At 38.4% G+C, this 14,228-nt stretch overlaps 1 protein-coding gene across 1 annotated transcript in view; it reads right to left on the minus strand.

The window, feature by feature from the left end:
- cpne5a (copine Va) overlaps positions 1–13,031 on the minus strand; it is a 115,862-nt gene extending 102,831 nt beyond the window's left edge. The window contains exon 1 of the mRNA XM_055165912.1: positions 12,925–13,031. Coding sequence (XP_055021887.1) covers positions 12,925–13,031 — 107 coding nt within the window. The remainder of the gene's footprint in view (positions 1–12,924) is intronic.
- Between the last annotated feature and the right edge of the window lie 1,197 nt (positions 13,032–14,228).

A 14,228-nucleotide genomic window follows, 5' to 3' on the forward strand; every position in this document is an offset into this window, starting at 1 on the left:
TGCACACACCCCAAATGAGGATATATTAATAACAGTGAAAGCCCAGTGTCAGCGATCCAAACTCATTTCCACCATGTCAGAGGGTTCATGCATAATTATCCGCATCAACGACCTACATGCAATTTCATAATACCCCCCAAAATTGGAAAAAATAAGCCAGCATCTTAATGGCCCCACCACAGAGCATGAAGTGAGTCATCAACTTTTAAATAGTTGTATGTTTATTCTGGATACCGCCTAATTGAAATCTTACTGTGGTGAAAAGCATTTTAGGCAGATCAAGGCAGCTGCAATTACTGGGCAAGCCCACTTCTAAATACACTTTAAAGTACCGTAGGTGAGTGATTTCACTAGTGTATTAAAGTAAGTGTAAGTTGTTGCATTGTAAATCATTGACATGGACTGCATTTTAAAGGTACAGTATATAACTTTCTGACTTTCACCAGCACGATTCCATAGAAATAGAAAGTTAAATTAAATATACTACTTCTCCATTGAGATAGATACACTTTATACCATACTATGGACGATTGCAACCTCCAGGCCAAATAAGACAGGTTTGTGGAGAGGCAACCCCTACTTTATCAGCACAATGAACATAACCAAAATGGGGGGAACAAAGTTTTTAGTTTAGTCTACATTTTGGTTATAAAGTTTCATACTGCAGGTTTAAGGAACTTTGTCTGGTACATGGACTAAAGTAGTCCTTTGGTTTTAGGCTCATGGAGGACTTTCACTTGAACTTGAAAACTGATGAATCAACAACAGCCCATGAAAAGAATATCCTCTTATTCAGTGTGACCTCCGCTCGTCGACTTCGCAAGGTTTCAAGTCTTTTCAAGTCTTTGCTAGTCTGATTCAATATGAAAGACAAACAGAATAATAAGGGAAGGATACCTCAACTATTGTAAAAGCAGAGTTTGGGTTATTGTATTTGTTATTCTATTGGAGGATTAATGAACTAGAGATGAATGATCTACTGTACCTTTTAATAAAAACTCACAAGATATTTGCAATTCAATATGTGCACAGAGCAAACAATGTATCTTTTAAAATGATATTATTCTCATATTAAATATTTTATAAGCTGTCCAGTTAACTCCAATTCAAAAATGCCTTTGTTGAAGTTCAGCTCATGACATTGTCTCTAAATCAATCAATAATTAATTTGAAGTTCAAATATCAACCATTTTATTTGATGAAATATGAGATATAATGATTTATTTGGCACCATAATCATGCAGCTCCATCTCTAGATGTACAGCTCAGATCTGTCACTGCACTCACAAACTCACAGTGAGAGCAGAGATAAAAGCTGGCGGTTCCCTCAGGTCAGTTTTAACCCAGAACTCCAAATGAAAGAGAAGCTGCATAAAACTCTATATTGAAATTTCTCTTTGGCTGTGAGAGCTGTTGTATTAATATTTTAACATCTTACACACAGCACACGCCACCAAATCCACTGTTGTTTCTGCCAGGTCCAAATAAAAGAAGAGAAACCAGGTCAAAGGAATGAAAAAAAAACAAAAAACAAAAAAAACTTCAAAGCACCCAAATTCTACTGATGCATCCAAAAAAGACACAGTGCCATATAAGATAATCCCATATACAAATGTTCTGGTCAGATGTTGAAACTAAAATGGAGTATTTTACCATTTTATTTTCACTTAATTTTTTAATACTTTTTAAAATTGTAGACTGAACTTACTACTTTAGTAACAACATACCTTAAACCTTAAAAGTTAAAGCAAAGACCAAACATGAGTATATGTAACCATACAGTTTTCAGCCTGGAAATGCACTGGCTGTCTTAGGCTATTACAAATTAGATACTAATCAATACTAAGATGAGTATCGAAACTAGATACTCAATTGAAGCAAGTATCAGTAATAAAAAAGTCACATTCACAGGGCAGAAATGAACCTGATCTTGAGCTGTATCAGACCACTATAGCATAATAAGACCAAACAGACTAGTATACGCACATGGACCACTATGGATTTTATCTGGACGGCTGAGGGATTACATAACACCACAAGGTAAATGTAATGGTGGTACATTATAAAATATTTTCTATATAATATTAGTTTTTAATTGTTACCGGGGTATCAGAATCTGTATTGATTGGTCAAGTCTATTCCTTAGTATCGAAATTGCGTTTTAAATTGTATTATCGTGACCACTCTATTTATGACTAGTACTGTGAAACATAAAAGTATAGGCCCCATTATCAAGCTTTTTGTTGCCCCGTTCACTTTTTGTATGAATTACTGTGAGCTGTTTATTTTCATGAAATATTAAAATTCATTTCAAAACAGAACTGTTTGTGTTTGATTATGAATAAAATATGGTGACATTTGAAAAGTATCTTTATGTCCTTTTGGCAAGTCCTGAGATTTCCACAACAAACATCTGCATGCCATCAAAGTGCTAAGTAAATTATATCAATTTAGCCACTCACATCATTTATTAAGGCTTTGAACTGGCACAAATTAGAGTAGAGTTCTTTGGATTTTTCTTCTTTTTTGCTAAGTTGTTTATGTGACAGACCACCATTCCTCAAATGTAACTAGCTTCATACAGTCAAACTTCCTGCATGATAAATTAATGTTAATGTAGTATAAAAAGCCAGATAAAATGTAAGGTTACCAGGTTTACCTTTTTTTTTTAGATTCCAATAAAACTATTACCTGACCAGCCAGTACCTTCTATTCTGTTTGAATCCCATCCAAACTTGAGACGATCCAACGATGATCCAACGACCACTAATTTGTCTCATATGTCTTGCCTCTTGTAACATTCAGAATAAAAATATAACTTCTTCTACCTGAGATAAGTAATAGTTCTGTGCTTCGATTGTTGAGTCTGAGAAAACCCATACATAGTCCTCTATATTGTTTTCCCCTTTGTCACGCGAATGGACCATGCACCTCTCTAATTGGTTAATCTGCCTGTCAGTCACACCTTCTGAAATCAGGGAGACAGGACAAGGCTCCAGATCCACTCATCTTTGTAAAGTTTTGTCAAAGTGCGTGGTTCTGGCTGGTCAGGTAAATAAAACTACCCATTTTTGCTTCAATTGATTAACCCAGTAATCTTGTCAACCTCACACTGCAGTTAGGCCTTACACTTAAATCATCTTAAGACACAGACAGAACAGCGTCGGATAAAGAAATGGTTGGTTACACAGGTCGGTCCCATTGCTCCTAACCCACAATTGTTTTTGATGGATTGAACACCACCGATTCACTAGCTCTAATCGCCCTGATGATTTCATTAGTCCTCCCCCCACAGCCCACAATCATCGCCTGGGGAAGTGTTCAGACCAAGATGCATGCCACAAGTTTTTCTTTTTTTTCATTATTGACCCCCAGGGGAGCTGTAATCTGCACGAAGCCTCTCTCCGCCAGCATCAGTCACCCACCGGTATACAGTCCCTGTGACCTCTGGTGTTTTCAGCAGGTAATGAATCCCCAGGGAGGAGGGGAAAGAGGAGGGGGGACATGGTGCAGTGGCCTGGTTGGAGGCAGGTGCCCATTGCAGCAGATGCCACCAGTCAATCAATAAATAAAACAAGCTCAAAAACAAAAGGGATTTTCAAACACTTGTAGTGGAACTGAAGAGTCTTGTTGGCATGATCTAGTGTGGTCTACTTACTGCTGCTGCTTTGTTAAAGTGTACTATGTCACTTTTTGGGCATGAAGTCTGCTACATGCTTTGCTTGTAAATGCTTTGCTTTGAATATCCACAATACGGCATTAAAAATAAAAATATATTCTACATTTAGACTAAAACTTAGACTTATACAAACTTTATTGATTCACAATGGAAATTATTTGGACACAGTAGCTCACACATCACAATATATTCTAATAACAAAGAGCAAAAATGTAAATGTTAATACATTTTAAATAAGTAGAAAAAAAGAGCAAGAGACAGGTGTCAAATAAGGCATAGTTATATAAATGTAAATGTACAAGTCAAAATAAAATAGAAAGTTAAGTAATAAAAATAAAATCACAAGAGGTGATAGGAAGACAGTGCAACAAACAATGATTGACAGGACATATGGTTATCCGTTACATAAGGGTTAGTTATTGTACGGTTGTAAGGAGTATTATCTGTTACATAAGGGTGAGTTGTTGTACAGTTGTAGGGAGTATTATAGTGTGAATGTAGTCCTATCTCTCTCACTATTTGAGTGGAGCTGTATGAGCCTATTGGAGAATGAGCTCCTCTGTTCCTCTATAGTCTGGTGCAGTGGGTGAGCTGTTGTACAGTTGTAGGGAGTATTATCTGTCCCTCTATAGTCCAGTGTAGTGGGTGAGCTGTTGTACAGTTGTAGGGAGTATTATCAGTCCCTTTATATAGTCTGCCCCAGTGGGTGAGCAGGAGTGTCCATGATGGAGACCAGTTTGTCCAATGTCCTCTTGTCCCTCACTGTGACAAATGTCTCCAGCTCACACACTTTTATAGGAAAACCTTGAAAACATTCTTATTATGAGTGGAGTCGCCTCTCTAAAGATCTGAATGTCACTATCATACTTTTAATGCCATACTGTGGAACATTCTGAGGAACACAATAGGTCCAGACATTATTTCTCTAGACTTGTTTCTGCCTTGGTTACTTCTGATATCTTTATTGCTTTATTTTCCATGTTAGTCCTAATTACTTAGACAACCAAATTTGTCCAGAGGTGCCGCAAAAGTTTGAAAAAGACTGACACTTATGATGCAAATGGTATCTTTGTTCTAAAAATGTAATGTTGGGGGCTGATAAAGTTGTCAGAGGGGTGGACGAGTGGAGAAGATGGGCGGCTTTGTCAGCTTTTCCACTTTTAACAGCAGATCTGGGTCTCTTTCAACTCGACGCAAAGTAGCTATAAATTTTACAAATGTGTCTTAGGAGGAAATAAAAATCGTAGTGAGCAGGTTGTTAGAGTAACTTGTATATCAGACAGATAGAGCCTATATCTGTGTTTCATCAAATCATTGTATTTCCTGAGCTCTTGCTGCTAACTATAACAAATGGTATGCCAGACTGAAGATCCACCCCCTCTCCATACAATGTGATAAGGGCAGTATACCATTGTCAAGCCTTATCTCAGAGATTCTGCTCATCCTTCAGTTGAACAGTGAAAGGCTGAGTATTTCTATGCCAAAAGTAACAGATATAAAGCACACTGCACCACAATCTAATAAGAGTTATGTCCACACAGCAAATAAACATCAGATGAGCAAACTGTGTGAATGCATGATACAGAAACCAGAGATATGAGCACCAAGGGAAGGCAGTCAATTAAAGTCAACTACTGATATGAGCTGTAAAGACAATATGGAACAGAGAATAAGACACATTTTTGCATGTATTGTCCCACATGGAGGAGGATCCTGTTTTATCACAATTCAGACTCATAATTCTGTCCTCTCTAACCCCCATTGTATAGGTGTTTGTAACTGCCTGTTGTTGAAAATGCGGCATGAACCTGGTAAAAAAAAAAAAAAAATAACAAATCTTAAAGGGTCATTTTAGAAACTTTTGTAAGAGAGCTTTCAGTTTAGGTTAGGTTGCTTTATTCCTACCCATGGGTAAATTAGTCTTACAGATTTTTGCAGATTTGTGAGGCTGGTCCCACATTTCACATCTCATTCTTCCACATTATGTACAATAAACATGTATAAAAACACAATTACAAAATGTGTTACAGTACTCCAGTGCAGAATGGCTTTGTCCCATAAATAATTAATTAAATTCATCTATCATGCTTGACAAAGATCACAATAAATATTAGACATATAAAAAATACAAGATTTTTTCCAAGACAACGTACAAAAATTTAGGTAAATGGATTACAATTTATTCATACGCACAATAGCAGCTGGAACGAAGCTCCTTTTAAAACGATTCATTCTAGATATGGCCAATCACCTTACTCGCCCATTTAACCATCTGATTCAGGGAGTCCTTGTTTTAAGTAGAGATGCTCCCAAACCACGAGACCAATGAAAAAGTTAAAACCATAAATGTTAGAACAGCCATCATGGTTCAGTCTGCATGGTAGAAGGACATGTTCCTCAGACAGAGAAGGTGTTGGTGGCCTCTTTTACACAGAGCAGTACAATTATCATCAAAGCTCAGTTTTGAATCAGTTGAGTGTTCCAAGATACTTATAGGAGTCTACACATTCAAGTGACTGCCCCTTTAAATATGTGACTTCATTCTGAGGCGCACTCTTTTGAAAGCCGATAATCATATCCTTCATTTTGGATACATTTAGGTGTAGATATGACTCTTCACACCATTTCACAAATAAGACCCATTGTCTACATGAACAAATTTGTTAGTCTTTTCAACTTTTTACTGCAATTATATCTTCCATTTGTCGACCTGGCTATCCAGGGTTTCATGAAGATTCCCTGTTGCTTTCACACCGGATGCCCTTCCCAGTCCTCTCTTTTAATGCAGCGGGGGCCCAGCTGAGATGGCACTGGCTGCTGACCCCTTGAGTCTGGATTGCACAAAATTTCAAATGTCAACATCATATTCTGAACTGACACAGAGGGCTGGCTTTTGAGCTGGATGGTATTTTTCTGCCTCTGTGACTCCCTGCACACCATCACTATATCTGCACAGCGTGACACAGACTTTCATGAAATCACGCTGGCTATGGTGGAGCAATAAGAAGAGGTGGAGGCATTTCCACACTATGTTATGTGTGCTACAGTATATCTTTGAAATACTTGTGTGATAGTTTGGGTTATGTTAGTTTATTTGCCATTTGCAGTTTAAAACTACATTAAAAAACATGTGCAAAAAGCTCGAAGTGGGGCATTAACAAAAAGATGGAAGTGTTGTCACAAAACTCAAATTTCCAACTCAATTCTGATACCATTTTTCTATAACACAACTACATAAATATGATAGATTACAATAGAATGCAATTTCCTCACTAATAGTCTCCCTAATATTGCCATATGGTCTCATAGTTCTGATATAAATCAAGACTATAACAAAAATATCCAACTTTGACATTTAGCATCAATATTAGTGCTTGTTTCAGTGGGAGTTTAGTGTCAGTTAATATCTGAGCATCAACTTTTTCATAACCCTAGATAAAGGCTGCAGAAAATGGCCAGAATGGTGGACTGAGATTCCCAAATGTTTAAACTTATTTCTCATAAACTGCTCTCGGACCATAGTCTTAAAAGTCTTGAAAGATAGAGTTATTGAAAGACTTTTATTAAATTATTACTTATTCATAATCCCCATATGCCCTTGCTCATTCTTGTGAAAAGATAGTGCAAGTATTATGTTAAATGTGATCCAGGGGCAGTGGAAATGTCCAATATCACCCTTGCATGATGAACAGAGCAGAACGGATTGGAGAAAAGTGTTCATTAATAAATATCTCCATGTCGAGGCTTGGGGGCCATTGTGAATATAGTTTTTCCAACATTCATAACCCAAAGTGGAACCGCCAAACCCCCATCTCCCTGAAGTCATTGTGTGAGGGGGCTCTGAGTCGGTCTGGTGAGCCGAGATACAGAGAGGACACTCCAGTCCCTCCATAAGCATTCACTTTTCTACCAGTTTGCTCATAATTAAAGCATGATGTCGCAAAACCGCAAAGACGGGACATGAAATATTCATCTGAGAAGCTTAAACATCAACTAATGAGCAGTGCCATTGATGCGGTGTAAAAGGTGGCCTGTAGGGTTACAAAGGGACAGGGAACGAAGCAAACTGAACTGTTGTGATGAATAGGGGAGCTAGCAATGCATATAAAGGGACAGAATCTAGTCTATAGGCAGACCTGTCACAATAAATACTACTATATCGACTTGTGGTTCAATATATGATGGCTGGAACAATATTTTTTCTTTGCAATTTGCAGTTTTCTGTAATACCGTAAAATTTGAGTATAATAAATAACTGTTATGGTTAATTATAGGTTCAGTCAGCCTTTTATTGGTTGCAGCTCAGGCTTTTTAATACTGCTCTATATTTAAAAATGTGTTTACTGGGATTATTCTGCTTTGTGTCATGAAGTGGTTTCAATATTATTGTTCATCACAATATTTCTCTCTATCGATATATCGTGCTTCAGAATTTGTTATCGTGACAGGCCTATCTGTAGGAATATGACAATAGGCTTTTTGACTTTACCGTTTTTGAATCCAGCAACATGGGTTGAAAATTAGATTACTATTTGTACCAGTCACAAGCATAAGATTTGCAGGGTGTTAGTATAGCTCTCATATGCCAAATGAAATGTGCAAATCCAAGTACTTTAAATAGTAGGTGACTATGTGCAAAGTGGCACAGAGAGGATAGGCTGAAGACTTAAGAGTTTGAGGTATTAAAATGCAGCAATAAATGCCTGTGGAAGAAGCACTCAATTGTGTTACTTAAATAAAAGTGCAAATACGAGAGCAAAAAAAAAAAAAAAAAGGAAAAGGAAAAGTCTGACATGAAAACATCTACTTAGATAAAAGTGTGAAAGTACCTATGTAAAAAAAAAGAAAAAAAAAAAAGAGCAAAAAGTAAAAGTATTTTGCAGATTTTGATGTTTGCTAAAGCGTTTGTTTTTGATTTTGTTAAAGATGTGTGTTGAATTTTGTTCAACAGAAACAATTGGATCAGTCATTTTGTTTATTTTTTCCTAGCAGTTATAATTTGTATTTTTTTTGTTTGTTTGATCAAACTACAAAAGTGTTAAAAATACACCCCTCAGGCTTTTTAGCAGGTTTCAAACAATAATGAAAAAATACAGTTAAAAAATGTAGTGGAGTAGAAGGTATAGATACCTACTCTCAAATGTGGAGTAAAAGTAAAAAGCATCCACTTAAAAATGTACTTCAGTAAAAGTACAGATACCTAAAATGTATACTTAAGTACACAATTTTTACTTTGTCATGCACCACCACAGTAAATGGCCATCATTTATTGTTATGTCTATCAGGAGGTAACTGCTGCCTCTGAGAGTTCACACTTCACTGTGATTGGTTAAATCCACCTGTCACTCAGTCAGACCATGACTGACCAATAAGAAGAATGGGTGGGGTAAAGTGCCTGTATTTGAGAGCAAGATGGCAGATTTATCAGATTTTTAGACTACGTAGCATCATGTTAGTTGGCCAATCAACCATTTTTGTGAACCTTTCAAATATCCAAAAACTCTCCAAAATGTTTTACCGAGCTCTGAGTATAATACAAGAACCAATTCATTAAAACAATGCATATAATTGCCATATAAAGTGACTTTAGTCTTCACTCTCATTTACTTCTCCACATTTGTGAAAAGCTTGCATACATTACACTTGGACTGTATTGCATGTACAGAAAGCACTCAAATGTTAAGAGCTAAATCATCCACCAGTTGGAGTGTGTCCCTCTCATCGCATTCACAGAGGCAGCTGCTGTGGACCCGCCAGCAAAACCAATCAGAACCAAAGAAGGAAACAATGCGCTATCACTGCGATATGCTCTTGTTTTGATAAGGGCTTGTCCGCCTCAGTCTCCCGGTTAGTCAAGGGGGCTCACTGTAATATTGGAAGCGTGTTATAAGAATACCTGTAGCATGGCACAGTCCCATACACAGCAATAACAGTGCTCTGGAGCTTGCCAAATCAATTACACAGAGGTTTGGAGGCTATAACTTTCTCTTAGCACCCATTGGTTCAAAGTATAAATGATCAAAATAAATGTTTGTAAATAACAGGTTGATATCTTCATGCATGACAGTGTTATTTTAATCCTTTCCACTTACAGTCAGAGATCTTTGGATGTGCTGATGGAGGGGAGCAAAGAAGGCTCTGAGGAATATGTGCAAGCTCACCAAAGGTATAAGGAAAGAATACAAAAATGGTTTCAAGATTATTTTGTCATGAGTGTTTCGATAGGATCAGTCTGTCCATGGGTGTGGATCTCCTCTTCACTGTGCTTCTCCTTGAGGTTTATCTTTTTCCCACTGAGATTTGGGGAGTTTTTCCTTGCTAAGACAGAGGGTCTAAGGATAGGGGGCGCTCTGGGACAGTTATCAATTTGTTTGTTTCCTGTGAGTGTTGGCTTGATCTACATGTGATAACAAACCCAAGTTGAAGAGAAACTAAAAGTTTTAATTGTGCATAATGTAGCACAATTTTCATAACTAATAATTTGGTAATTTTTCATTTTTTTGTTAAGTACACCTAAACATTGTCTTACACTCGTACATGGACTGTGCCCCCTAACTCCAAACCAATAAAACCAATATGCTTACTATAGTAGTATGTTGTCAATTATGACTATTAAATTGTCTTATTCTGATGTCCATACTCAAAAACATTCTTTAGGATGTAAAAATGTACTTCATTATCAAATAGATTTCACCTTTTCCAATCAGAAGCCTTTCAGTGTAATCTCATGTAAGTGCTTGTGTCCTCATACCGCTGTTTGGGAAACACTGATTTAACTGTGAGCCACATATGAAATATGAATGTGACTGTTATAATCTTTCATCCTAAGGCCATTGGTTTGTGAGTGGATGCTTGAGCTGGCTACAGTAACATCTTCACTCACACAGAGGTGCTGACCTGCAGAGGAAATAAGCTCTTTGCATCTGAAGCAGACCGTGTGTTGGGAGCCAAGGGAGGAATTTCTCTTCTCTATCACGGCCCGTGTCCTGGAGCCAGACTTTGTTTGGACAGACAGTAATGACAGACAGGGGAGAGGCAGGATCGCCATCGCTCCAGGGCATCCACACAGATTGCAGCGTAAAGTCCAGCGATGGAAGGAGAAGTGATAGTGTGCAAGGAGAGCGCAAGAACACACACTGAATACACACTGAACACACACTATACTAAAACTGTGTCCAGCTCCTGGGCTCTGCAATTACACCCCAACACGGATCTAACAGGCTCTGTGTAAATACCTACACTCAACAAAGCTCAAAGGAATGTCAAACACCATTTTCACAGATGTACCTTTATAGTATGGCAGAGTAATAAAACATAATGGAAATGGCTTGTTCAGAGAGAGAAAGAGGAGTGCAGTGTGAAGCAGTTCATTTAAATGGGCAATGGAGCTGGTGGAAAATCTAGAACACAGACTTAATGAGACAGAAAGGTGTTTGGTCAGGAAGAATAGAAATGATGAAACAACGTCTGCTAAAAAGTAACTCTAAAATCCTATATTGTATAATTTAGACAGACTTCTTCGACAGACCCATGCAGACCCACAATACACTGTAGCAGAAAAACTATTCATCCATTGCATTATTAGTGTTTGGAAACCTGCCAATATGCAGTCCAAATGGTCTGATTCTGACATGTGGACATTTTCAGCACAAAATACAAAATCTATAAATGTATTAATACCAGGAGTGTTTCACCTTGGATCACTTATCAGCATTAACACGTCAGTTGAATGCCTCAAAAGCTACTTCAAATGGATTGTGTTTCACCAGATTGATGATATGTAATACTTCATCAATGCAACACTTTTACATTTTAAACTGAAAAACACATATATTGCATTTACAATGATTCTATTTATTATTTGTTTTTGAGAGCTTTCACTTTAATCATTACAAAAACAACACAACATAACAATAACACAGATCAGTGCTTGTTTAGATTTCAAGAAACTTCAGAGTTTAGACAGAATGAACAGCCAGTCAAGCCACAAGCAAAACCATTGATGGACAAAGGAGCTTCAGGAGAATGCAGAAGAAGCAGAGATGTGCATCCTGCCTTTGGCGATAGACGCCTGAACAATTCTCCACGGGAAAGGTTTGATCAGCAGCACACAGGGCATGTGAAATATAGTCAAACATAAGAGAAGAACTAGGAGATCCTGCACACGAGTTGAATAAAAAATGTATTTATGCTATGCCATCTGTTCTTATGTAAACCTGAGGGAATTAACTAAAACACAGCTGATGGTGTGAGGTTGAATATGAGACATAATGATGATAATGATGTTATTATAAATGACAACTCAGTCACAGAGGACCACACCAAAGCACCAAAGCCACAACTTAAAGTATCTCAGATTGGAGAAATAACAGCATTCAGTATGAATAAACACGCCCTGACTGCATCACACCAAACCTCAGTGCCATCCTGCCCCCACACTGGGGTGTGCTGTTTATTACCACTGCAACAGCCTACTGTCACTGTACCCTACCTGCGCGCAGTGCCCCGCCCTGTGCAGAGGAGAGGCTGCTTTAAGGGCTTTCCCAGGGACCTGCCTTTGTTTTTTCATTCGGTTTTAAGCGTAGTCTTCTTTGATGCTCAGCGTCAGCACACCCAGCCTGTTTCACACATGACACGTCGCCTCGGGAGAGCTTTCAGCGCCAACAAACTCTATAGACGCTGGATGTCTCCTGTGGCGAGGGACTTGGCACGCGTAAAATACCAGCGCACACAATAATTGGGACTTGGATGTACCAGCGAAAATTTGGTATCATCGAGGAAATTTGGTTACTTCTAGGCTTATATAATAGATTATAGGCAGAAATTACAATAGTAAGATATTGTATAGGCTATAATAAAACGTTTGGTGTTCGTCTCATTTCAAATGGCAAGTGGAACAAAGCATGCATGAAATTGAGAAGACAATTCGAGCATCACCGCATCAATAAAATACAATTCTAACTCAAGTTTGGGCGAAGTAAACAAGTTATGGATCAGTCGGACTCAGAATATAAGTAATCATTTGCAAAACGAGTGACTTCATTTTAGTCTCATTAAATAATATCATAAGAAGGAGTAGAAGGAATAAGAATTTGTTTTACAGTCCTAGAAAATGTAACCAGTTGATGCGGTCGAACTTTTTATTATCACTATAATTGTTCATTGAGTGCGTTAAAATGTTGGGACTCCTTGTTTGCGTGCGCCTGTTACGGCGCAGAGAAAACAACTCCGGTACACCCACTCACCTGCATGACACTGAGATCTCCACTTTCGTGGCCGGGATGCTCCCGCTGATCGGGTCGAAGTCTCGGACCGTCGCAGTTGCTTCTTTTTTGTCCACATCTCCCTCCATGTTCAGGGGAGGCGCGCGCCAGCTCCACGTGCGGCAGCTGTGGCGTTGACGGGCGGCTACGAAGTGACGAGAGACGGGCGCAGGGGTCCGGACTTGACTCTAGGTGCTGTCCATTGGAGAGGTGCGATCGCGTGGAAAGTTGAGTCGCTGTACGCTCAGAGACAGCCGCGCACTGAGATCTACTGTAGCACTGGAAAAGTAAGCGTGGCGAACTCCTCCCCTTCTGCCTGCATTCTCACACGAGCTGCAGAATCACCAAATTGATCTGTGGTGATCGTTATTCTGCTCTAAATTGATTTTGGAAGCCTCTAACTGAGAGAATGGATAAATCACAAAGTGCTACTGTTTGTCTTCTTTGAAATCGTAGATTAAACTAGCGCCCTTCTATCGGCTGCCTCCCCACTATTGGTGCCGTGCGCCTCTCTCAGCTATGCTCAAAGTGGAGACACTCACTCGCTGCGGATGAATAGTTTATCCTCCTCCGTGAAAATGAAAATGACATCAGCAGCCACCAGCGCCTATTACTAATTGAGAAGCTGTCTCTATTCTTTGTTTCAGCACCTGGACAGCTCCTCAAAGTCCACTCAGCTTCAGAGAAAACGTGTGATGGATTTGTGAAGGCAAATTAAAAACATCATGCTACAGCATATCTTACAGCAACTAGACTCTCTTTGCACAGTTCTTTGGGGAGTCTGGAATGAAATGAAAATAGTTACTATGACGTAGGGTAAAAGTGCCACCAAAGGCGGGCAGGTCCAGAGTCTGGCTCTGGGGCAAATTGTGATACACTTATAGGTGAGTGAGAGCAATAAATCAGAGCTGAAGCAAAAAGAAATCGACAACTGTTTTGTTTTCAATCCCTGGTTCTGCTCTATTTTAAGGGGTAATTTGTTAACAAGACAGTCTAATTTGTTAATTAGGTTAGAACGCTTACTTTAGATTCCAGAACATCAAGACTTCCCTCACTCCATCACAATGTTTGTTTGCTTCACACATAGAAAAATGAAGAGAAACAGATAAATGACATTTGAAAAAGAAATTGGAGGCTTGTAGTTTACTCGTACTATAGTCATATTTTCAAAAAACAAATTTATTTTACAGCTATCAAAATATAAATCCTTTCCTTCTTGATAAAAAGAAGAGATTATTGTCATTGCGAATATATCTAAAAGATGGTAATAAAAAGAACAAAACCTT

Source organism: Boleophthalmus pectinirostris, unplaced genomic scaffold, assembly GCF_026225935.1.
Source record: "Boleophthalmus pectinirostris isolate CB_2022bp ecotype Guang Dong unplaced genomic scaffold, ASM2622593v1 HiC_scaffold_8, whole genome shotgun sequence".
NCBI lineage: Eukaryota > Metazoa > Chordata > Actinopteri > Gobiiformes > Gobiidae > Boleophthalmus > Boleophthalmus pectinirostris.